General features: G+C 40.1%; 1 protein-coding gene across 3 annotated transcripts in view; it reads right to left on the bottom strand.

The window, feature by feature from the left end:
* The window catches only part of PXDN (peroxidasin), a 141,409-nt gene that overhangs the window by 15,239 nt on the left and 100,307 nt on the right, over positions 1-25,863 (bottom strand). For all 3 annotated transcript variants that reach the window (XM_067544836.1, XM_067544834.1, XM_067544835.1), the window contains 5 exons: positions 25,322-25,479; positions 20,619-22,122; positions 19,915-20,049; positions 8,464-8,672; positions 3,665-3,785 (listed from right to left, as the gene is read on the bottom strand). In XM_067544836.1, coding sequence (XP_067400937.1) covers positions 3,665-3,785; positions 8,464-8,672; positions 19,915-20,049; positions 20,619-22,122; positions 25,322-25,479 — 2,127 coding nt within the window. The remainder of the gene's footprint in view (positions 1-3,664; positions 3,786-8,463; positions 8,673-19,914; positions 20,050-20,618; positions 22,123-25,321; positions 25,480-25,863) is intronic.

Raw genomic sequence — 25,863 nt, 5'->3', positions numbered from 1 at the left:
TAAAATCTGAGCTCTTGCTAGCAAAATGTTGTATTAGGTAAAGTGCAAGGCTCTGCATACATACCAGCCCATCTTGTAAATATGTAACTGGATACTTCAGATTCATAAATCAGTTTTGTGAAAGCTACATTCTGGTAGTCCTTTTGTTTGTGCTGATAAAAAAGGAGTATGTAATCAGCAGTGTAAGGAGTCCTAAGAAGTGGGTGGATAGAACATATATGTGTAACAGAATTAGTTATGGAATTGTAGAATTGGAAAGGACCTTGAGAAGCCATCTAATCCAGTCCCCGGAATTTATGGCTGGACCAAGCATTATCTAGACCATCCCTGACATGTGTTTGTCTAACCTGCTCTTAAAAATCTCCAAAGATAGAGAGTCCACAACTTACCTAGGCAATTTAGTCAAGTGCTCAACTACCCTGACAGTTAGGAAGTTTTTCCTAATGTCCAACCTAAACCGCCCTTGCTGCAATTTAAGCCCATTGCTCCTTGTCCTATCCTCAGAGATGGAGAACAATTTTTATTCCTCCTCCTTCTAACAAATTTTCATATACTTGAAAACTGTTATCATGTCCTCTCTCAATCTTCTCTTCTCCAGACTAAACAAACCCAATTTTTTCAATCTTCCCTCATAGGTCACGTTTTCTAGACCTTTAATAATTTTTGTTGTTCTCCTCTGGACTTTCTCCAATTGCCCACATCTTTCCAGAAATGTGGCACCCAGACCTGGACACAATACTTCAACTGAGGCCTAATCAGCACGAAATAGAGCAGAAGAATTACTTTTCATGTCTTGATTATAACACTCCTGCTAATACATTCCAGAATAATATTTGCTTTTTTTGCAATTGTTACACTATTGACTCATATTTTGCTTGTGATCCACTATGACTCCCAAATTCTGTTCTGCCGTTCTCTATCCTAGGCCGTCATTTCCCATTTTTTATGTGTGCAACTGATTGTCCTTCCTAAGTGGAATACTTTGCATTTGTCTTTATTGAATTCCATCCTATTTACTTCTGGCCATTTCTCCAGTTTGTCCAGATTGTTTTGAACTTTAATACTATCCTCCAAAGCACTTGCAACCCCTCCCAGCTTGGTACTATCTGCAATCTTTATAAGTGGTATTTTCTATTATCTCAATCATTGATGAAGATATTGAACGAACTGGACCGAGAAATGATCCTTGTGGGATCCTACTTGATATGACCTTCCAACTTGACTGTGAACCACTGATAACTACTCTCTGGGAACGCTTTTCCAACCAGTTACGCACCCACTTTATAGTAGCTCCATCTAGGTTGTATTTCCCTAGTTTGTTTATGAGAAGGTCATGCAAGACAGTAACAAAAGCCTTACTAAAGTCAAGATATACCCCATCTATCACAATCCCCCATCCACAAGGCTTGTTACCTTGTTAAAAACGAGAGCTATCAAGTTGGCTTGACATGATTTGTTCTTGACAAATCCTTGCTGACTGTTACTTTTCACCTTATTATCTTGTAGGTGTTTGCAAACTGATTGCTTAATTATTTCCTCCATTATTTTTCCAGGTACTGAAGTTAAGCTGACTGGTCTGTAATTCCCCAGGTTGTCCTTATTTCCCTTTTTATAGATTGGCACTATATTTGCCCTGTTCCAGTCTTCTGAAATCTCTCCCGCCTTCCATCACTTTTTGAAGATAATCGCTAATGACTCAGATCTCTCCTCAGTCAGATGCTTGAGTATTCTGGGATGTATTTCATGAGGCCCTGAAGACATCTAATTATTTGACTAATGAAGACATCATACTCAGGTATAGAGTTGGTTAGTCGGGGTAATTTTATCACACCTGTTTGGGGCTTTGTTTGAGAAAGAATGTCTTAGCTTTATACATATAAACACAAATTGCATGCAAGAATTTGTTTCTTTCATAGTAGACTCTTTCAGAGTCTGAGAAGATTCAACACTTCTGTAGGAGACCAAGCAGGTGAAGGTTCCACTCTATTACTAGACTAGTTATAATAAATTTTCATCCTGAAAATGGGCCTATGAGGGTGAGCTTCCTGAGAAATTGTTTGGGCTGTGATCTCATCTGAGAGAGAGTTAAACCGGAAGAATTCAGCTTAATAACTGAATCACGTAGTACCTGGAACACAAGGAACACAATTTCTAGACAAAAAGGAGACAAGATGGGATTCTTATTCTGAAAGGGCCTGAACAGCCTCATTTCTGGTCAATCTGGAGGTCTGGATACACTATGACAGATTCTCTCCCCCGCCCGGTTCCAGATGCTGCAAAAAAGCTAGACTCTGGGCCGGGCTGAGAATTTCTCTGGATATCATAAAACAGGTGGAGTTGGTTCCTACATCAATTGGCCACCACACATCAGAGTAAGGTGTGTCTCAGGGCAGGGAAAGGGCACATTTAGACAGAGCAGAACCCACCTGTACTCCGCCAATTCACAGCTAGCATATGGTCCCCTATGGTCCCCAGTTTTCATAAGCCAAAGCAGACTCTAGGCTGTTGTAACTTGCAAAAGTGCTGGTGCAATTTGAGGATCAGGAAGCCATAACATTCTTCTCTCCCATTCCTGCACCAAGTGCATGTTGGCACAAGAGAGAATCTAGCCCATTATTAATGACTTCTAGGCTACTGCATTAGGCTACAGTATTTGGCCTGTCCTGGCTTCTAAGCAAGTATTTAGACACTAAGATGGGAGCACATATTACTTCTAATCCCAGGTTGGATCATTGTGTGGGGAGCAGGAGTGTGGACATGTTCCAGGCAAATAGATGTTGTTATTGATGGATGTAATAAGGACCCAGATTTTCTACCACTTTTCCTGAGGATAACAAACAGGACTGGGGGGTGTGGAATCACAAAAATTCAGACAAGATGCCTTAGACTGAAACTGTGATAGAAATGCTAAATTCGGGCAGGATGTCTTAGAACTACAATAGAAATGCAAAATCGTTGGTCTATGTTGTAAGACGTTAACTACCTTTGTAATAGCACCCAGCCATACCCTGTCAGATAGATAACAAGTGACTGTATGTGACTCAGGACTCACTGACACCAAAAGACATGGACATGCTGGCACCGTGAGACCCCCACTGTATGTTACAAGCACCCTATGTGTGGTAAATGACCTGTTAAGTATCAGAAACTCCACTCTATGATCTGTATGTAAAAAGGAATCTTAAAAAAACCTATATAAGCCATCTGTATTTTGTACCAAGGTGAAGTTCCAGAGATCAGCACAGGGACGTGCTGTCTGGGCTTCCCTATAGCTATAGCTTCCTGTGTGTATGTCACAATTAAAGTTCTGCTCGATCCAACCCTAAAAGAGAAGCTGTGTGATCTTTTCCACATCCACGACAGGGGTTAAGAGTTATTGTTTCACATGTTGAAGGTCTTACAAATTTAGAGCTGGGAGGTAAACCAAAGCAGAAATGGGACCTAAAGTTGACAGAAATTTGTAGCATTCATTTTTGCTTTTGCACCTTTAGAAGTGTCACAGTAAAAGACCTCAATCCCAGACTGATGGACTGGAGACAGCAAGAACCTAATATGTATTTGCAAAACAAAAAAACCCCCCAACCATTCAGTTTTCCTCCACCACACAAAATACAAAACAAAACAAGCAAAAAATCTTTTTCATACTTTTGTACAAAAGCCTTACCTCACTGTTTTGGGCATTTTCATTTTCTTTAAGGGCTTGTCCTCCTGAAAGCTATAATCAAGAGAACGTCTTCCCCGGAAGTGATATGAAAATGCATTAAACTGCCCTCTAGTTCTACAATCTGAAATAAGATAATAAATCATATGTAAGAAATTAAATTATAAATTGATCGTTTTATGACAATAATAATGATAAATAATAAACTAGCAAAATATACGTTTAAAGAAAACTACACAATTAAATTCTCTCTTCTCCTCTAATATGGCTTTTTATGGAAGATTTTTTTTCCTTCTCTTTTTTTTACTTAAGTCTTGTGATTTTTTAAAAAAATGATTCATCTAGTGGTACAACATTATTCCTCCTTTAACTATTTTCACCTCTTCCATAAATTATCAGATCTTCACATCTCCTTGTACAATTCAGACCTATACCTGCTGCATGAATTCTATAATTTTATCAATAGTGTAGTTCTACTCTGAAAAGGTGCTAAGTAAAAATGTAAAAAATTCATCAGATCTCCTTGAGTTTATTCAAAGACATTTTAACTACTTTTTACTTCTATTGCTGTATCACAGCCAATAGAGGTATGAGAGCGCAAAATAGATTCTATAGAGGCTCTCTATCAAAAAGATTCTGAAATCAGAAATCTGCTTACTAGTAATGCAAAAGACGGACTTTCAAATCCCAGGTTTGAGTTGCAGCACTGGAAACTAGAAAATGGAAAATTGGGTGATTTCCCTTCTGAAAACAACTTCATTCCAACTATGAAATATCTGCAAATACGGGGAGGGCAGGGGGGCAGTTCAGATTTGTCCACAAAGCTCCAGGACATAGCATGCCCCTTCTTTTCTCTCTCTAGATAAGATCTTGCAAAGTTATAAGGAAACACTGAATTCCAAATATACATTTCTTAACACTAAGCTCTTATTCCACTATGTTAAGTGTATACGTGGCCCCCCAAAAGTGGCCATTGTAGAAGCACTTGAACCACTTATTTCCGGTGAGGTAGACTGGACATCACTCCTGGGAAGGAAGTAATCAAGTAACAAATTTTCCATTCTAGGTCATACCCTCTCTCTCAGTCCGAGATATCTGGGAAACAATGAGCAACAAAGAAAAAAATAGCTGTGTAAGAGAGAAGAAGAAGATTTAACTTAAAATTAACACAGACTATTTAGGGACCTGTATGTCGTACACCTTCCTGAAGAAGTATGCTTCTGCAGAGGAATGGCAGTCGGTCTTGCAGAGGTTTGTAAAACTGTTGATGGAGAATTAGGCAGCAACTTTACAAAACCCATCTGTAGTGACTAACGCCCTTTCTGCCCAGGATGCTACTGTACTCTGGAATGAATTCAGTGTTTTCTGATCCCCTCAGCTCAGTTTGTCAGATGTAGTATGTTGGAAAACTAGGTGAATATCTAGATGAGTTGATGTACTCCTTGGAAGGCCTCTGTGTACCCCCAGGGGTATATGTACCCCTGGTTGAGAAGCACTGGCCTAGGCAACTGGAACGAAAACCTGGCTGCATTGAAGTAAATGGGCATTTTGCCATTGACCTCAAACTTATTGACCCTCAGAGCCACATACAATAACCTTGAGAAGTTCAAGAGTCGCAAGACATGCACAACCTTTACATGTGCATTTTTAAAAATATTAACATACTACTTACAGTTTCACAGCTAATTACTGCTAGAACTAGAGGCCTTGTGGGTTTCCATTCTGGTCATAAGTGTTCTATCCTGTCGTGAGGAGGGGGGGCATGGGGGCTTCACCCCATGACAAGCACCTGCCAGGGCTTGGGGCTTCTGCCCTGTGCTGGGGTGGGAAGTCTCAGGGCTTCCGCCCCACAGGAGGGTTCTGCCACAGGGTGGAAGCCCTGAGACCCCACCCTCCCCACCAGAGAGCAGAAGCCCTGAGATACACACCGCCTGGCTGGTAGGTGAAGAATGGGGGGGGAATGTGGGGAGCTCTACAATCTGCACTTGAGCGATCAAAGAGTCACATGTGACTCATGAGCCATGGTTTGGCCACCCTTGCTCTAGCCCTATGAATGTGTTGCACCCTGGGAAATCTCTACTGCCCACCCTGTTTCCTAACTGTGATGATGCCGCTAATGGGACTGAGATGCCCATAAGGAGCATGAGTACATAATTTGCATAATTAGCTCCTTTGGTGGCTGTCTCAGTAGAATGATGGCGGTTTGAGAAGGCTTTATACTGAACTACCAGAATTGGGCTCTGCAGCTCTAGGCTGAGTCACACCGGCAGACAAATGCCCATGTGCACCTGTTCTGAGGATAATGAGTGTATCAGTCTCCAGGACTGTCAAACTATTAAAATGAAACTTGGCAATTCTTAATTTTGAAAATGGGATGTTCAATGAAGGTGTTTTTGCTCGGTTGTTTTTTTATTTATTTGTCTGTTGTGAAGTTTGACAAAAAATGAAAGAATCAGGAAAAACACCTCCCTCTCCCTCAAACTGGCTACTGCCACTTGCAGAGCAGTGAAGTTCATCGCCAGGACTTGGGGTGCAGTGTGCTCCAGCACCTCAGGTATCCCTTATCCCTGCTGCCACCACACCCCAGGAGGCAGGAATAAGGGATCCTCGGGAGGCTGTGGAAAAGTTCTGATGCTGACTCCCACTCCCTGCCTTCACAGTGCATGCTGCCTGGGCACCTCTGCACCCGCAGCCCCAGGTAGCATGGAGGGCAGGGCAGGAGCAAAGGACAGAGAACGGAGCGGGACCAAGCAGCAGCCCTGTAGGGAGGAAGCAGCAGAGCTCCTGGCTCAGCATGGCTGAGTGAGGGATGACTCCCCCAACATCCTGGCTGTTGAGAGCTGCCTCCCACCTGTCAGATTTACTCCCTGCTCTGGGCTCTACGAGGAGGAGTCAGAGTCTCTGCCACAGGAGGCTGAGGGGAGGTTTGGGGCTGGCTCCCACTCGTCGCCATGACAGTGCATGCTACCCAGGTGCCCCTGCACATTCAGCCCCAGGGAAGGCACGGAAGGCTGGAGAGCAGAGCAGGGACTGGGGAGCTGCCCTGCAGGGAGAGGGGGTGGCTAGGGAGTTGGAGATCATCCTCCCCTGGCCATGCTGAGCTGGGAGCACTGCCGCTCCCTCTACCTGCAGGGCAGCCACTTAGTGCCTGCTCCAATCTCTGCTCCCCTCCCCCACCCTCCCTGGGACTGTGTGTGCAGGGGCTCCTGAGCAGCGTGCACCAAAATTTGGCTGTGCTCTTGTGACCAGGAAGCAGTTCTCTTTGCAAAAAGCTTCTTCTGTTCAGTCTTCATTGAAAACCCTGCAGGCTCTCTGACAATGTGCTCGCAGACCAGTGTTCAGCAGACAATGGGTTAATGCTGATTTCAGCTGCTTCCGTTTGCAACAGAGTGCAATATAGACTGCACCACAGATTGTCCGCATAGAGAGAACTAAGGAAATTGCCTCATGGAACTCTGGGATACATCCGGAGGACTTTCAGGACGTGAGTCAAGCCGGGGCCATGCACACACAGGAAAGCAATAGGGCTCAGACCCTAGGTCCCAGCTAAACATGGGCTTGGACCCTCCAGCCCTGCAGCGTCCTGGGACCCTAGGTTCAGTTCCCAGGTGAAACACAATTGGTGTGTGGATACAAGGCGAGTTAGGGTTTGAGCCCAGGCTTGAGTCTGGGCTTACAATGCTGTGTAGATATACCCTAAGCCTCTTATCAAGATTTAAACTTTTATCTTTACAATACCCACTTGAGATAAGGATCATCACCACCATTTTAGAGGTGCAGAACTGAGGTACAGAAAGAATAAGTGACTTTCCCCAAAGTCACACAGGAAGTATGCGGCAGAGCCAGGAACTGATATCATTTTTCCTGAGTCTTAGTTGACTACTTGAAACATAGGGTAATTGTTCCTTTGTTAAGATCCTGAAAAAGCCGCAGAGGTAGCTTTCTTGGAAAATCTGAAGTTGAACTTGACTTGAATGCTCATTGCTCAAACAGTTCATCTTGCAGAAGAGCTAGGCCTTCGGGCCTGTGACAATACCAAGCAGCAGGTTAAAATGTCAAGAAAGTAGAAGGAAAATCCTGCGAGTTTCATTTCAATTCTAATTCTCTTACAATGATAAATCAGTAATTCTGCTGTATGATTAGTTAAGTCAACTTTAGAAGTGATCTGGTTTTGTTATTATAGAACAGAACTGCTTTGCATCTGAAAAAAAAATTCCTGGCTTTGTTCAGGAAATCTAAGAGGTAACAGCTTTGGGTAACTAAGTGTCTGCTCCCCTGCCCTCTGTTTGGAAAAGTATTTTGCGTTGAACAAAACAGGAAGGATAACAAAAACAGATACTTCCTACTCACACAGCTATAAGAATTAAATACTTGGATGTCTTATTACATACAAACTTGAGTACAGTGAGTACAATGTTGATTCTCACATTCTAAATTTTAATCAAACAATGCATTTACTAGAATTTTTCATCAAAAATAATAAGATTTCAGTGTCTTTTACAAGTAAACACTGCTAATATATCAGAACCAAAACCTTAGCTACACTGGCTAAACCAATCTCCTGACCGGATTCCTTCACTGCCTATTACTTCTATAGGAAGTTGAATAGTATTTCTGCACACTCCAAATTTGGTTTTGTAAGCACATTAAATATCTTCCTAGTTCAGCTTGAGCTAGAGTTGAACAGTAACTAAAAATCTAAGAAATTAAAATTTCTTCAAAGCAAGCATTAGAAAAAAGTAACCAGAAACAAAGGATGAGCCAATCGGTTTCCTCTCCCAATATTCTCCCTGTACACAGACCTTCACAGCAATCTTGCCACATCCTGAGGTCCAGTTTAGGAATTTCTTCACAGTTACCAAAACCATGTGGGAATTCGGCCACTCTAAAGACATCACGTTGCACTCTGGTTACATTGTCAGCATTGTCACACAAAACTCTGGCGAGGGATGTTTGCTTGATCTGAGTCAGCTGAGATGGACTAAATACACCAGGATTCTCATACCATAACCTGTAGTACCACAGAAAAGAAAGTTAAATTCTTAGACAGTTAATACAATGGAAAATAAAATAAAATAAAGACAGTCATACAAATACTTTGCACTTTGCTTGAGACCTTGGACTATTATATTCAACACAAAATAGTATTCTTTGAAAAACAGACCCTTGGAGGAAAAATACGCAGTTCCTGAAAGCAGATGACTTTACACTTTGTCTTAATATTGCTTTCTAATTAGCCAGGATGCCTCTGTCCACAAACCTTCCTAGGTGAACATTTCTTGGCAGCAACCCTCCTAGCATAACAGAAGCAAAATGAAGTGGGGCTAGTACAACCTGGGGAAATGAGAAAAGTAACCACACCTTCTGATTTTAATTTTGAATATAAAACTATCACAAAATATTTCAGACGAGTTGAGGTCATAATTCAGAGCATGATTAGCTGCAAAATATACGAGGTATGAACACAAACTGCAGAAGAGACTGAAGCAGCAAATATTTATTTTGATATGCTAGCACTAAAAGAACTACTGTCCAATAAGCAGACATTTATGCAAGAACCACATGATTATGATTAAGGCTTTTTGTTGTTTGTGGTAACAGAAAAGTTGAAACTCTCTTTTAGACACATTACATTTTTTTTCTTATTCCCTCATCATTCCAGGGCAGAGTTTTTTATGCCCTACCTCTTTATTCTCATACCTTACTGTGTTTAGACTTCTTTTAATTAATTTATGTCTGAATTTTCTACGTCAATGAACACTGGTTTTAGGGATATAAAGCAGCCAGAGCATACTGGCAAATTAAGCCAAAGAGTACACCCGAATTTCCCTCTCCCTTTTGTCGTGCACATGCACAAACATGCACCATTCCTACCCTCTTGAGGCACCCCAACACTCCTATGCACGCATAGTCCTCAGTTCCCACCCTCCCTTCTTGTTTCCCATTTTCCTCTGCACATACATACATACCCCTAGAATACCTGTCCTTTCTGCCCTCTGTGGAGTAGATCTGGTGCACCCCGTAGTTTGTGAAAAAAAATACTGTGGGTTAATGACAATTTTTCTGCTGTTTTACATAACTGAAAGCGTATCTGTTAATAGTAGCTGAGGGACAAAACGTGTCCTTTAGTATTGTATGCAGATCAATATCCTTTACCTAGAATAGAGCATATATTTGCCTCATTAGCTGGTGGTAAGCATTTCTCCAAGATCAACCCAGCCCTAGCCTTTCTACAAATGGAAACTGAAGACTGACAAATATGAGGAACTGTTCCAGATGTGTCAATAGAGCAGTTTTGGAACAAACTGATAAATTAAACAGTAATAAGTCACTGGGACAAGATGTTCTGAAGAAACTCAAATATGAAATTGCAGAATTACTAACTGGGGTACGTAACTATCACTTAAAACAGCCTTTGTTCCAAACAACTGGAGGATAGCTAATATAATGCTTATTTTTAAAAGAGGCTCCAGATATAATCCTGGCAATTACAGGCCAGTAAGCCTAACTTCAGTACCAGGCAAACTGGTTGGAACTATAGTAAAGAATAAAATTATCAGACACATAGATGAACATAATACATTGGGGAAGAGTTGGCATGGTTTTTGTGAAGGGAAATCATGCCTCACCATCTATTAGAATTCTTTGAGGGAGTGTCAACAAGCATGTGGATAACGGTGATCCAGTCAAACTGCTTTGTCATGGGATAAAAGGGATGGTCTTCTCATGGATCAATAATTGATTTTAAGATAGGAAAGAAAGGGTAAGAATAAATTATCAGTTTTCACAATGGAGAGAGGTAAATAGCAGGGTCCCCCGAGAATTTGGTACTGAACCTGCGCTATTCAACATGTTCATAAATGATCTAGAAAAAGGGATGGCCAGTGACATGGCAAAATTTGCAGATGATACAAAATACTCAAAGCTGAATGCAAAGAGTTACAAAGGGATGTCACTAAACTGGGTGACTGGGTGACAAAATGGCAGATGAAAGTCAATGTTGACATGTGCAAAGTAATGCACATTAGAAAAAATAATCCCAATTTTACATACAAAATGATGGGGTCAAAATTAGCTGTTACTATTCAAGAAAGAGCTCTTCAGAGTCATTTTGGATAGTTCTCTGAAAACATCTGCTCAGTGTACACTGGCAGTAAAAAAAAATCTAACAAAATGTTAGGAATCATCAGAAAAGAGATATACAATAAAACATAAAATATCATAATGCCACTTATATAAATCCATGGTATGCCATACTGAAAATACTGCATGCAGTCATGATTGCCTCATTTAAAAAAGATATATTACAATTTGAAAAGGTGCAGAGATAGGCAACAAAAATGATTAGGGGTATGGAACAGCTTTTACATGAGGAAAGATTAAAAATACTGGGACTGTTCAGTTTACAAAAAAGAGATGACTATGGAGGGATGAGATAAATGTCTATAAAATAGTGAATGGTGTGGACAAAGTAAGTGTTACTTACCCTTTTACATAACATAGTAATTAGGGGCCACCCAATGAAATGAAGAGTCAGCCGGTTTAAAACAAAGAGAAAGTACTTCTTCACATAATGCACAGTCAACCTGTGGAACTCATTGCCATGGGTTTTTGTGAAGGCCAAAAATATAACTGTTCAAAACAAAATTAGATAATAGGTGATCCAGTCGAGGATAGGCCCATTGATGACTATTAGCCAAGATGGTCAGAGGTCCATCCCATTTTTTGGGTATCCCTAAATCTCCAACTGCCAGAAGCTGTTACTGGACAACACCCAGGACTGGATCACTCAAAATTGTCCTGTTTTCTTAATTCCCTCTGAAACACTGGCCTCTGTCAGCAACAAAATATTGGGCTAAATGGGCCACTGACCTGATCCAATATAGCCATTCTTATGAGCCTATGACAAGAAGTACCTCCCAATTAACACACACAAGGGTCTATTTCAATATAGCAGGTTAGAGTTTGGAATAACGTCTTCACGGGCTAATTGACAGGGAGCCATGGACTAGGGATTACAGAACATTTGTGATACTCATATTACTTCAACAATGTTCTAGTCATGGGAGCTAGTGATGAAGAACACACTGAGACCCTCCAAAAGGTACTTGGCAAGGCTGTCTGAGTATGGTCAGCTAAGAGCTAATAAAGAAAAATATGACTTTTTTATAGATTAAGTTGTGTATTGTGGCTGCACCATTGGCAAAAATAGTTTACATAAATCACACTATAACCCCCAGACCCTTTTCTGGAGTACTACTGTATAGCCAATTATCCCCATTTTATAGTGGTGCATTTAATTTTCCTTCCTAAATGCAGTACTTTGAACTTGTCTTTACTAAATTTTATCTTGTTGATTTCAGACCAATTCTCCAGTTTATCAAGATCATTTTGAAATCTAATCCTGTCCTCCAAAGTACTTGCAACCCCTCCTAGCTTGATGTCATCCGCAAATTGGATAATGGAGCGGAAAGTATGCTTATACAAGTCATTCATGAAAATACTGAAAAGCACTAGACTCAGGACTGACTTCTGCCAGACTCTGCTAGATATGTCTTTCCAGTCTTACAGAGAACCACAGATAATTACTTTCTGAGTATGTGTTTGCAACTAGTTGTACACCACCTTATAGCAATTTCATCTAGACCACATTTTCTTAAATTGGTTGCAAGAATCTCATGTGAGATAGTGTTAAAAACTTTACTAAAGTCAAGATATATCACATCTACTACTTCCCCCCAGCCACTAGGCCAAGAAGGAAATTAGGTGGTTGTTCTTGTTAGGTTGTTTTTGACCAAAATTGAAATTAGGTTGTTCTTGACAAATTCATGCTGGCTTTACTTGTCACCCTATTATCCTCTAGGTGCTTACAAATTGATTGTTTAATAATATGTTCCAGTATCTTTCCAGGTATTGAAATTAGGCTGATTGATCTATAATTCCCAGGGTCCTCTTTGTTCCCCTTTTTAAAGATAAGTACTATGATTGTCCTTCTCCAATCCTCTGGGAACTCACCCATCCTCCATGAGTTCCTGAAGATGATTGCTAACTGTTCCAAGATTTCTTTACTTAGTTCCTTATGTACCTCAGGATGAATTTTGTCAGGCCCTGATGACTTGAATACATCTAATTTATCTAAATAACCTTTAACCTGTTCTTTCTCTATTCTGGCTTGTTTTCCTCCCCCATTATTGTTAATATTAACATCGCGTGTGAAGATTGCTTATCATGCTTGTTATTGGAAGTCGCAGGTAAAGAAAATGAAGTAGAACCAGAGACAGTCAATATATTCTATATTGGCTCAAATGGAACCTTTGCCAGTCACAAATACTATGGTACAACATAAAACAAGAAAGATCCAGTGCGGGCTAAGTGTATAACAAGGTTTCTTAATGTTTGGCATGAAAGTGTTTCTTTGTATGAGGATCTGGTCCTGCATATTCCAATAATTATATGAAGGCCATAGGAAAATTTTAAAAATTAAAGTCTTGCCGGGAGTTTTGTGTGATGGCCAACAACTGATACACAAATAGAGGAAATGACAGAACAGTGTCAAGGCTGTCAACAAATGCAACACATGCCTAAATATGCTCCACTGCAACGTTATGAGTGGCTAACTATTCTGTGGCCTAGCATCCACATGTACTATGCTAGACCTTTTATGGGACATATGTTTTTAATTGCAAGAGATACTCATTCTAAATGGCATGTAATATTCTGTATGAATTCAAATATTTCAGCACAGACAGTGGAAGTGTTAAAACTCTGGTTTTTGAGGACGGATGTTCCTGAACAGATTCTAGGTAACAATGGAACTCAAACCACATCTGAAGAGTTCCAGTTGTTTGTTAAAAGAAATGCATTACACATGTTACACTGGCTCTTTACCATCCAGCCACTAATGGATTAATTGAAAGTTTTATTCAGACAGTCAAGCAAGCAATTTGTGCTATAACCCTGGAAAAAGGTAGAATACAAGATTACATATTTTCTATTGGCATATAGGAAATGCAGTATATGTTACTACAAATCAGACACCAGTGATATTGTTTATGCAAGTTATTTAAGGTCTTGTCTGAGCTTTTTCAAGCCTAATCTACAGAAAGACATCCAAAAGAACCAGTTTTCACATAGGAGAAACTTGGTAAGAGACAACTGAGCTGATTTGTGGAAACCTGGAGGGATTACATCACAGACTGATCCTCTGTCATATTAGGCAAAAATAGCACCAAGCTTGTCATGGAGAAGACATGTGAACAAGCTTTTGAGCACAAGTTTAGCAGGATGTTCTATACCAGTGATGCCCATTGGAATACTGAGCCTACGATACAGCCACAGACAGTGATTTGTGATAGTAACAGTGAAGCTGTCCCTGTTTCTACTGCAAGCGACCCTAACACTGGAGAGCAGGAAGATAGTGATAGAGTAACCCCAGACAATAGAGATATTTGTGATTCTTAGATTACCCAGAAAGAAGTCACAAACCACATCTCAGACTTAATTTGTGCCATATTGTGCATCACTGATTGTAATATATTTGAAATTTTTTGTTTGCCTTTTCATTCTAAATGGGGAGGAGAGTGTAATAAACAGGAATTGGGTAATATCCCTTTAAATACTTTGGGAGCCCTCTAAAGGTTTCCCTGTCTTTTGTTGCCTCAGAACCCTGCCACAGCAGCAGTGTACATAGGTAGCTAGGCCTTGTATATTTGTACATAATTTATAAACCCAGTTATTTTGAATCAGAGAGCAAAAGATACAATATCTGCCAAGTGAAGGGCCTTTAAAGTTATAATGCTGAAGAATCACACAATGAATTATGTAAAATGAGTTACAGAAAAATTTGTACTAAATTGCTCCACTTCTACCTGCATAGTTTTTCTAACAGACAGAGGAGCCAATATAAATGTTGGGATGGGAAAACAGGTTAGGGGTTTTGAACTATGTATTTCTGTCCTCAAAAATGAGCCATGCTTACTTCCGATGTGCTCCACTCATTTTCCCCTGACCAGACACATTTATTTTGCAAGGTACTGACAGCTTCCATCCTCTGTCCATTATAAAGGCTCTTCAAAGAGAGGCAGAGTTGCTTTTATTATTTCTGTAGCATCAGTGGTTTGAATGGCACTTCAAAGCAGTAGCATGCTTTGGACAGCAGAAACCAACCTCTTTAAGACTGAAATGTTTTAACACTTCAATATAGCTCCCAAATAGTAATTTGGCAAACAAACATCTTTCTGCTGGTAACATACAAATGAACACGAAAGAGGGCAACATGATTAATCTGTTGTGACAAGTGGGTATATGCTGTTACCAGAAGTTTAAAGCCCTTATTTCTCAGCCAGAATATGACCCTTTCATTCATCTATATACAAACATCTGATTTACATAGTTCTGGATTCCATTTCTGAAATTTTAAGCAGGTTTTATGTAAAGGGAAAAAAATAGGAAGAGAGAGAGAAATGTGCTGAGTGGGCTGTAACACTCACCAACGGGTATCCAAATACTTTATTTATGATCTAAAAGTTTAAAGTACCAACCTACAACTTTGTAAGATAAGCTCTGATCCACCTTCCCTAATTAAATTTTAGCAATATTTGCTTGAGGCATTGTTTTAAATTACATTTTATTTCATGATTCATGCTTTCTCTCCATTTTCCCTCTCTTCAGGCACCTTTTAATTATAAAAAAATAAACGTAATTAGATAGTGGTAACTATTAAAATATGGCTAATGATTGCCAGGTATATCCAATAAAAAGAAATCTGTCTTTCTGCCTTCAAGAGAGGCAAAACCAGGCAAGACATCACAGACTACAAATTACATCAAAAGGAGGAAACTGTGGATTTTCAGACATCAGAATGAGATGGGAAAATGCTCAAATATCAAAAGAAGTGCTATGTGCTGTGACAATAATAATTAATATTTATCCCCAGGGCATAAAGGAAGGAGTGGGTTCGAGTGTCCCTCAGTTTCTTTGTCCAGTACAGAATCCAAGTGGTATAGGACTCCCTAATAATGGGGAAGGAGAGCAAGTCATGGAATCCATGTGGAGAACACATCTTGAAAAACCACAGTTACTGTAAGGTAAGTAACTGTTCTTTCTTTCTCAGTGATTGTCCACATGTATTACACTTCTGATGACTAGTGAACAGTGACCTCATAATTAGGAGAAGGATGCTAGGAGTCCTATTTAAATCAAGATTGCAGGACAGCTCTCTGAAAGAGGACATCAAATCTTGAGGCTTCAACTACAGAATAGCCAGGTGAAAGTGTATCCTGATCCCCACATTAGCTGCCCTGCAAATTTTTGAAATTGGTATGCTTCTCACAGAAGCATCCTGGGCCCTGGTAAAGTAGGCTCTAACTTGCATGGCTGGATCTAATATAATTAATTATAAGGAGTTAAGAGGCCTTGTCTCTCTTACCAACAGAAGTTGGTCCAATAACAGATATCTCACTCACCTTGTCTCTCTAATATCCTGGGATCAACACAACTACAACAGCATTTTTCAATGATCGTCAACCACCCAGCATCTGTGCTTTCAGATGTAGGTAATGTTACTGGGGACTGAAATTACAGGTTCATTATGTCTGAATACCAAAACTCCCTGAGCTAAAATGGGACTAGCATGATCATTACTGCTGAATTTTGAATGTCCTAGGATCCTCAGTATTACCATAATCAGTGGATAGGTACATATTATTTTCAGAGTCCATGAGATGGGGAAAGCATCTGACAAGGAGACTGAACTCAACCCCTCCTCAACTCTTCCACCCTTGAGCAGAATGTTTGGCATTTCTTGTTCTGAAGCCAATATGTCTACTGCTGAGTATCCCCACCTTCAAAAGATGGTTTACAGGATCAAATCCTTAGAAGGTAATTAGCAAATGAGAGGGCTGTCAACTTGGTCCAGCAGGACATTCTGCAAGTCTGGTAGATGCAGAATTACTTGTATGATCTGTTGATGAATGCACCAGTTCCAGAGATGAACATGCTTAGCAAAGGAGGAATAATTTTATTCCTTACCTTTTGCTGACATAAAACACCACTGTTGTGTTGGTACCAGCAAAGTGTGGACCGTTGCCCGAGACAACACATATGGGCTCAGGGACCAGGTTTTGCCAGGGTGTCAGAGGAAGAGGGCTTTCTGAGTTAGAAACTTTGCTTTTTACTCATTGGCTCACATGATCTTTGTGGGTTATAATTAAGGATAAGACTTTATCACTGACTTCCAGAGAACTACGTGAAATTATCCTTTTCAGTTTCCACCCCAAGACCTGGGGCAGTGGGGCGGAAGCTGTCAGCTTCTGAGGGCTGCGGAGCTCTCAGGAGTTGAGAGAGGATGGCAGCTCTCAGCGACTGCGGGGACCCCCAGCTCCGAGCTGCCACTGAGGGCTCTGTTGCCGTCAGCCTGGATGGATGGCAGGGATCCTATGGCTCTGAGCCCCTGGTGGCAGCAGCAACCCTGCAACTCCAACCTACCGGCCATGCTGTTGTCAGCTGAGGCAGGGGGTGGGTGGGCAGGGGCCCAGTTTCGAGCCACCACCCATGACAGACGCGTGGGGGCCCCATTGCTGTGAGACGGGGTGGGCGGCAGGGGCCCCACGGCTCAGAACCGCTGTGAGGTACTTGGTGCTCCGAGATGGAACCCTAAAGCTCCCAGCCACCAAAGATGGCAGGGGGAACCTGGAACTACTAGCTGCTGCGGGGGGAGCCAGAAGCTCTGAGCTGGGACCCCACAGCTCCCAGCCACCATGGGCAGCAGGGGGACCTGCTCCAAGGCTCCAGGACACACAACTCCCTGCTGCTGTGCTCAGCGGGGAGAGCCTAGAGCTCAGCCGATACTCACAGATCCCAAGTGGGGGCCTCCACAACTCTAAGCTGCCATGGGGGGCAAAAGACCGCCCACAGTAGAGCTCTGAGCCACCAGCGTAGGCGTGCTGGACCCCACCCCACTCTACTCCTGTCCTGAGCTAGGGCTTGGGCTCTCATCCCTGTCAGCCCCATTTTTTTATGGTTATTTTGGGGAAAAATCTGGGACAGGTCATGGTTCCATGAATTTTTGTTTACTGCCCATGACCTGTCCATGACTTTTACTAAAAATAACAGTGACAAAATCTTAATAAAGTCATAATAATACATGGAGGACCTTTGTCTACAGTGGCTTGTGACTAGGCCTGCTCTGTCTTAGGGGCTAGCATGTAGACTCCCAAGAAATGGAAAGTAGCTCTTTAATCTTTCAGAGAGTGTAGGCCTTCATCATTTTTTGGGTCATAACTTTCGAATGGGAGGACCTCAGTAGTTGTCTGAACCTCCTTCAGTACTCGCAAAGACTGTGACCATGAAGACCTGTTCATGGCAGTGGAGTTTGTCATTGATTGTGCTGCCATGTCCAATGTGTCTAATGCCATTTGCAGCAATGTATGAACTACTAATTGTCCCTCAGCTACAAAAGACGTTAGTTCCTCCCTAAATTCTTGAACTTATGTGTCTGCCATGCAATCCAGAAATTCCTAAAAAGTTTTTAAATAGCCAGATTGAATGGATGTGGAGTGCACAACTGCTTCATCTGGTGAGGAAGAGGAAATCACTGCTGAGATCAAGTGCTTTTCCATGTGTAGGTGATCTTTCTCACTTTCCCGTTCTTCCTGGTGTATAGTGTGATTTAATGCTAGCTGTCCTTCTTGAGGAAGCACAAGTTTCACAGGGGAGGGAGATCTAAATCTAGTGGTGGTAGCAGAGCTAAGTTTCCTTGCCAGATCACTAAGTACCAAAAATAATGTTGGAGCCAAGAAATTCAGTGCCCAGAGCAACTGTACTGCACTAGAGCACTGGCACCAAGTGCAGCAATGTTAGTCCTGAGGGGTTGGTACCAGCAAAGTGTGGATCTCTGCCTGAGACAACACGCTTGGGCTCGGAGATCAGGTTTTGCCAGGGAGACAGAGGGGCTCAATTTGGGCTGTGAACTGCCTTTGGGCTGAATAGTGTGATGAGATCTACGCCTTTTATTATTAGGCTCCAGGGAGGGTGACCAAGGCCTGTGCTTACTGTGGGAACTATGCTCATTCCTACCCCTTTCAGACAAGTGAAGGACATGACTCAGTTGCTCTGCTGTTCTCAGTCGATGAAGTTTTCTTTGCAGAGCTGAGTTGAGTGGCAGGTCACAGAAGCACTGACTGAGGATGCCTGCTGAGGCTCAGTAGGCTCTTTTTCCCTCCAGTTCTGAGGCAGCTCTTGTTGAGTGCTCCAGAAGAAAAAGTTTAAGATTTTCAGTTCTTGCCTTCTACATCCTTTTGGAGAAGAAGAAACAGATTGAGCATCTATCAGGGATATGACCCTTGCCAAGACAAAAGAGGCGCCTTGAGTGCCTGTCATTAAATAAAACAGCTGCATCACAGGAGGGGCAAGTTTTGAAGTCCTGGGGTTTCATTTCAGCCATATCATCTAATCTTCAGTATGGCGGGAAAAGTCCCAAATACTCATAAGAGGCTTTTTTGTTGTTTTTACATATAGCTAATAGGTGTAAAAAACAAGAAAAATCACTTCAAGAACTATGCTAGTATTACTAGCCAACTAGCCACACACAAACAATTAGTAAAATTGCACAGTATGCAGATATGTGGACATTGCAGAGTTTCCATCTTGCAACCACAGGCAGTAAGAAGGAACTGAAGAATGATTGGGCCTGTTTAACTCTTTACACCCTCAGGTGGGAGGAGTATAAGGGCCTTCAGAGTGCAAGCAAGGCCCCAGGGGACACTGCTGGTCAACAAAATCCAATCTCGTGCATGTGGTGCATGTGCACTGGAAGTGGAATACAGATGGACAATCACCAAAGAAAGATTATTATCTTCAATTTACAGAGAAGTAGTCTGAACAGTGAAGTAATTTGCACAAGGCCAAACAGTCAAACTACGTCAGAAACAGGAAACTCAAGAGTTTCTGCGTCCCAGTCCCATGTTCCGTCAGCTACACTGTATTGCCTGTTGTACTGCCGCTTGGACCTTTATATGCCATTTTCACCATATAAGATAAAAGGTCTTAAAACTAAGAACACACTGCTGTTATTTCAGTTTTGACGACTATTTTGACAACCTATAAAATCAGCTTTTTTATCACTTTTATTTCTATATTCAAATCATAAAAGAAAAAGAAACCAGAAGTTACATTTGAAACAACTTACTAAATTTTTAAAATGGAAAAAAATTATTAAAAAATCAGTTAAGTTTTCCATGGCATTTTGGCTTTACCTGTCTCCATCTCGAAGACGTTTAAACTGTGTACTCAATAGACACATCAAAGTTGGCCCCAATCGACTGCCAGGAACTAAATCTTCCACCATAAGAGCAGGAAATAAATCTACGTTCAAAGGTGAACCATAGAGCCTACAACAAGAGAAATACAAGTAGTTATGTTAAAATTGTACATTTATAAAGCATTCAGTATTATGACAAAACTAAGGGCAACAGATTTGAACTATTCACAGTTAAAATGACAGTAATATTAAATCACCTTTTGCATTCTCTTCCTGCATAGTGCTGTACTTCATTCAAAGTGTTGAATGCAAACTGTCATGAGATTTCAGTATTAAATACGAAAATGTATTGTTTTTGTTTACTCATAAAAACCAACATCTCCTACTGAGGTATAAATGAACACAAGCTCTCTGAATCAGCTCAGATTCATGAAGTTCCTACAACTCTAGAAGTGGAAGAATCAGATCTGTAAGAGCCTCACTGGGAAAAAGATATTTCACAGTTTACACAGGTGTTGAGGTATCTTGAGCCCACCATACGTCTCCAGATGTTGGCAGATGTGGGAGATTCCCTTTATTTATTTCTTAACAAATACTTTCTTCTAGGTTAGACATTTAAATAATTATTATTTTCACACACACATTTAGATATAAAAGTACATTTGAATTTTTAACGGTTCACCTTCACCTCAAGCTCACCTGCTAAGTTTTTCCCTGATTTCAGGATTCCTAATTTCATTTTTCAGATCTTCAAAAGTATGAGCTGAAGAAAGATTACAGTAAACTCTAAAATCATGGTAAGGAGGAATTCCATGATCTCTGCCTCTCTGAATATTCATAGCTGCCAGATCTAAAGCCACAGTACGTGCCATGGAGAAGAGTCTCTCTGTTAATTCTGTATTGAGTAACTGTGATGGTACACGCATCTTACCAGCAACACCAAATAATCCCCTTAGAAGTGGATCAATGCCTCCTTCATTTACAATCCGAAATGGAGAGAAGAATGCTTTATGGAGAGGTATATGGCCTTGTAGAATAGGTTCAAAGTTTTCATCCAGCCGATACAGTAAGGGATTGATAAGTGTGTGACCAAACCTAAAAGCGGCAGTTGCAAACTCATTAGTTATTCCAGAATTAACATTGGGATCATAACCTTTATATTCGCCAAGCATCTTCATGCCTACCTCTCCAAAGATCTTAGATAGCCAATGGTTGTATGTTATGTGTTGTATTTCTGCACCCACAATTTTGCGAGTTTCATGATATATTGTGTCACCGTCCCAATGTGGGTTGAGTTTCAGTAACTCGGTAGCAATTCTGTTGTGTTCTCTAAACCATAATGTATGCATACTGGTGAGACCCAGTTGCTCATTAGCACGATGATCCCCAGCTAAGAAGCAAGGAATTGGGCTTTCATTTTCATCTCTCATGCATTCTGTTGGCGGACCAGTAGCAAATGGAAGAAGAGGTTTGCCAGATCTTTGTACAATGCCTTGTCTCAGAAGACCCCTTTGACTTGCCAAGTCTCTGATTTCTTGTGACTCATGGTCTGAACTGCCATACACGTTGGATGCATCAATATACGAAGTCAGCTGGTTAATCTGTTCTCGTGGGTAAACAGAATTCATTAGAAGAGATGTCATGCCACTTCCACAAACAGGACTGGAGCGTACAAAAAACATGCACCGTGCACCATTTCTAACTCGGGGGTCATTTGGTGGTATCATGATTGAGAAACATGGAGGATCGTTTGTACAAACAGAACTGCAGTGCTGACCATCAGAAAACCTGGCTTCACTCAGAGCACCAACTGTGGAGTCAAGGTCATGATCAAGAAACTGACCCCACTGCATTAGCATGTGAGTAAACTGATCATCAGGAGTTATTGTTTCAGTTCCTATTAGAGACGTTGAAACCAAGCGAGGCATAGGGAGCGTGTATCCATTATAGTGTCTATTAGGTCCAATGCCCCTCGGCAAGTTAAATCCATTTTCATAGACTGACTTTAGCAAACGTTCAAAGGCTGTCAGAGAGGCTCCCCACATTGGATGCTGCAGGTTATTGCAAGTTCCATCATGTGTCCTGTATTTCTGGTGAAAACACATATCTGAGCAGTTATTCACTCGTCTATGGGCTGTGCAGCCTGACAGATTAGCTATCAGGTTCAAGTATTGTGGAGATACAAGATCATTATAGTGATAGCCTAAAACAGAAGAGAACCAGAGGGAAAATTAAAGACTTATCAGATTTTGGACACAAAATCACAAATATACTAGACAGAATTTTATCATCTTGTTTCACATTACCAAATAATGCTATTAATTTTTTTAAAAACCCACATACCCTTGGACAAATTCAAAGGGAAAAGAGTTTTCACAATAACAACAATACAAAGTACCAGCTTTTCAGAAGAGCTCATCTCCCACTTAGGTACCTAAATGAAACAAGCAGATTTCAGAAAGTACTCACCATCCAGCATCTACCATTGAGAATAATTTGAAAATCTGCCCTCTTCACTGAGGTGCCTAAATGGGAGATGAGCTCTTCTGAAAATCCGGTCACCACTGTGGAGGTTGACAACATTTGAAAATCTGACCCCAAACTAATATCCGTTGAAACTTTTCTATCCTCAGAACTCTTATCTTACACCAAAAGCTTTTGATTACTTCAAAATATATATAGTACTATTATGTGTTGTTTTATAAGGTAAATATTATAGCAGCACAAAAAAGACACTGTAATCCTCCAAATACAAGTGCCCCATTGTGCTATGAACCATAAAACCCTTAGGGTAATTGTGGTCCTTAATCTTACAATCTAATCGAAGACAAGATGCAACAAGTGAGTGTAGCAAACAATAGGCAGGAAAGGAGATGAAAGATGAGGTTAACAGTAATAAAATAATGCATTTACATAGGCTAGCTAAACAGTAGTCCTTCAAGAATAATGTTACATATGATCTGAATGCCAAATTCAAGGAATGGGTGTCAATTAGCTGCTCTATAAATAATACTTTAAGAATTATTCTGGCCTCTGAAGCACTGTACACCATGGTGCAGAATCATCATCTGCTACTAAATAACACAACATAATACACTGTGTTTGAGGATTTTTAACACTTCAAAAGGAGAATGTTGTGGCTCTGCAGCTCCATGGCCTGTCCTTTGTAATCAAGTCTCCCTTTCCATAACACCCCTTTCTAAAGTATCTTCATTTATTATAGTCTTCTGAATCTCTCTTTCCTTTTGTTCTTTATTTGTGTGCAGCTGAGATAAATGATTGCATGTTGTGGTAATCCTGGTTTCCCTCAGAATTTCTGAAGCAAGGATGTGAGAAAAACCAAACTTCCACATTTTTGCACAGGCTGGCCTTCAAAATTAATGTTTACCACTGGACCCAAATGTAACACGTTCCTGTCCATTACCATACTTCTAAATATAAGGCTGGCCTAAGTTTTTTTCTGAAGTGTTAGCAACATGATTCTTTGGAATACATTCAAAATTTAATAGCTTTATTTTACATACAAAGTTTATGGATTGTTAGGTTCCTCCAATTTTTCTGCTGTAAAAGTGGGACCCATCCGCTTGTTCTTTTCAACATTAGTAGCAGCTTACATTAGTTGTCTTTGAAAACATAAACCAAACAAGTATAAGGACTGGGGTTAAAAACTTAGGGGAAGGGGCTTTTAAATGAAAACATATTCTCTTTATTTTTCTAGGTCCCAGAAATCCTAGTGCTTATGGCTGGGGACTTTGCAGGGACCAAAAGACAGCTCTGGTTGTGAATAGAGTTTTCAATATTATAAAATGTTATCTGAGATTATTTGCTTGAATTTTAAAATAAATTCACTTTGGCCATGCTCACGACCCTATTGTGTTCACTTTCAGTGAACAGTAGAATGTTTGTTTTTTACTAGCATTAAAGTTAATAAAAATTAAATTCCAATGTTTCATACATGAGAGTATTCATGAAAAATGAATGTTAGATTGGGATGCATTAGTATTTATACAAATACTTGCATCCAATCATGGAACAAACAAACAAAAAAAACACTGTCATTATCCTTATAAAATGCAATTTCTCAAATGTGAAGATTCAAATACTTGCAATCTGTAGTTACAAAATATTGAAGAAAATGTCAAATGATTCTGAATGACTAGCAAACACAATGAAATTATGATATGTGGCTATTCCGTGCTCAAAAAAGAATTCAAATTTGTTTGACACATTATTCCTTGCAATATGTTTGCTTGGTGTTATGAGTCACATTGCATTTTTACTAGCAAATCTTATAGTGCTCTAATTCTGCAAGGCTTCCAGTCTTTGGCCTTGTACATATTGGCCTAGTTCAGGGACACAGTTAAAGTTTTAGGAAGTTACAGTGAAATTCTCAATTAGAAACATCAAAAGTAGTATTTATAAGTAAAAATATTTCCTCAGATTTTCAGTCTAGCTGTAACATTTGGCTACATGCCACGTCTCAGCAGCTCTCCTAAAACTCCATCATTATTTCCAAATGTTTTAGTCATAAGTCTCACACACTGACACACTGAATATCAAACGCCAACTAAGAGGCACAGCAGAACAATTGGCTTACAGTTCTCTTTGCAAGTGTGTTTAGCTCTAAATTTTTGGGCTAGGCATTATAATTCTGAATTCAGCAGTTAATGAGCAGAAATATTAAACTTTATATTTTTCCTACTATTTACAAAAAAACAACAAAAATTATATTTCTTAATATCAAATTAAATTTGAAAACAGACTCCCAAGAAACTGTTGTAGCTTAGTTAGATACTGTACTCTGTTTTAAGAATAAGTAACAATTACTGCAGGAAAATTGATATAGTAAATGTAGAAACACTGTTTTGTAAAGTTATCACAATCAGTGCACAAATCTTTGCTGTTAGATTATATCCTCTCTGCGGTAAAACAAACAGGGCTTACCATGTTTTCTCTTGATGAAATAACCAACACAAATACTATCTTAGTAGTACATACTGAAAAATTCTAAATCTTGTAAGAAACTATTATCTAAATCACCCCTTAGTTTACACCCATCCAACCTCATGTACTTCAGTTGCATTTTTAATTGAGGGAAGAATTTGACTGTACCATTTTTGCCCCTACTATGTCAAATAGCGAAGAATTAAAATAACGTACCAGCACATCTCTGGCAAAAAAGTTACATCAAAATACAGCAATGTGTTAATCAAGGATCCAAGTGGGCAATCTTTATTCATGTTGGTTAGATCTTGCACACTCAAGTAGCCTCAATGACTTCAACATGAGTAACAGTTGCACATTAGGACCTTGGGCTTTTAAAATTAATACCCCTTGAAGCATAATGAATTGAAATGGCTTATATACTACAAAACACAGAAAGTAAGGGAAAAAGTACTGACTTGTTCCATTTAGATCAACCATTAAACCATCTTGTACATGATCTTGAATTAGCTGTAACGTCCTTTCAAATATTTCTCCAGCTCTTGCTTGCTCAACAGTGTAAGGATCTCTTGGGTATCGAAATAAGGCTAGCAAATCATTTGGAGAACGAGGACGACTAACAGATAATTGAAAAAATAGTAAGTGTGTACACAAATGCTATAAAACTACAAATGTTTTTAAAGGTTTCTGCAACATAACATATCACTAGACATGATTGACTATACCTTTGTTACTCATCCCAAAATGGAAGGCAAAAACAAACACAATAAATATCTACATTTAATATAATATGACTGAAAAACATATTTAAACATTCAAAGAGATTAAATTTGTATTAAAATGCATTAGATCCAACATTAAAACACCAGTAGGCTTTTGAACAAAACCAATCTTTCTTAAACACGTTGGTTCCCCCAAAATAATTGATATAACTATTCAAGGCCTTTTTAGCTAAATTTGTTTGTTAGTGGCACTTAACGCAGTTTTCATTTTAAAATAT

Source organism: Emydura macquarii, unplaced genomic scaffold (assembly GCF_026122565.2).
Source record: "Emydura macquarii macquarii isolate MOO-44397 ecotype Brisbane River unplaced genomic scaffold, CSIRO-AGI_Emac_v2 contig_1027, whole genome shotgun sequence".
NCBI lineage: Eukaryota > Metazoa > Chordata > Testudines > Chelidae > Emydura > Emydura macquarii.
This window is presented reverse-complemented; position numbering and strand designations above follow the sequence as displayed.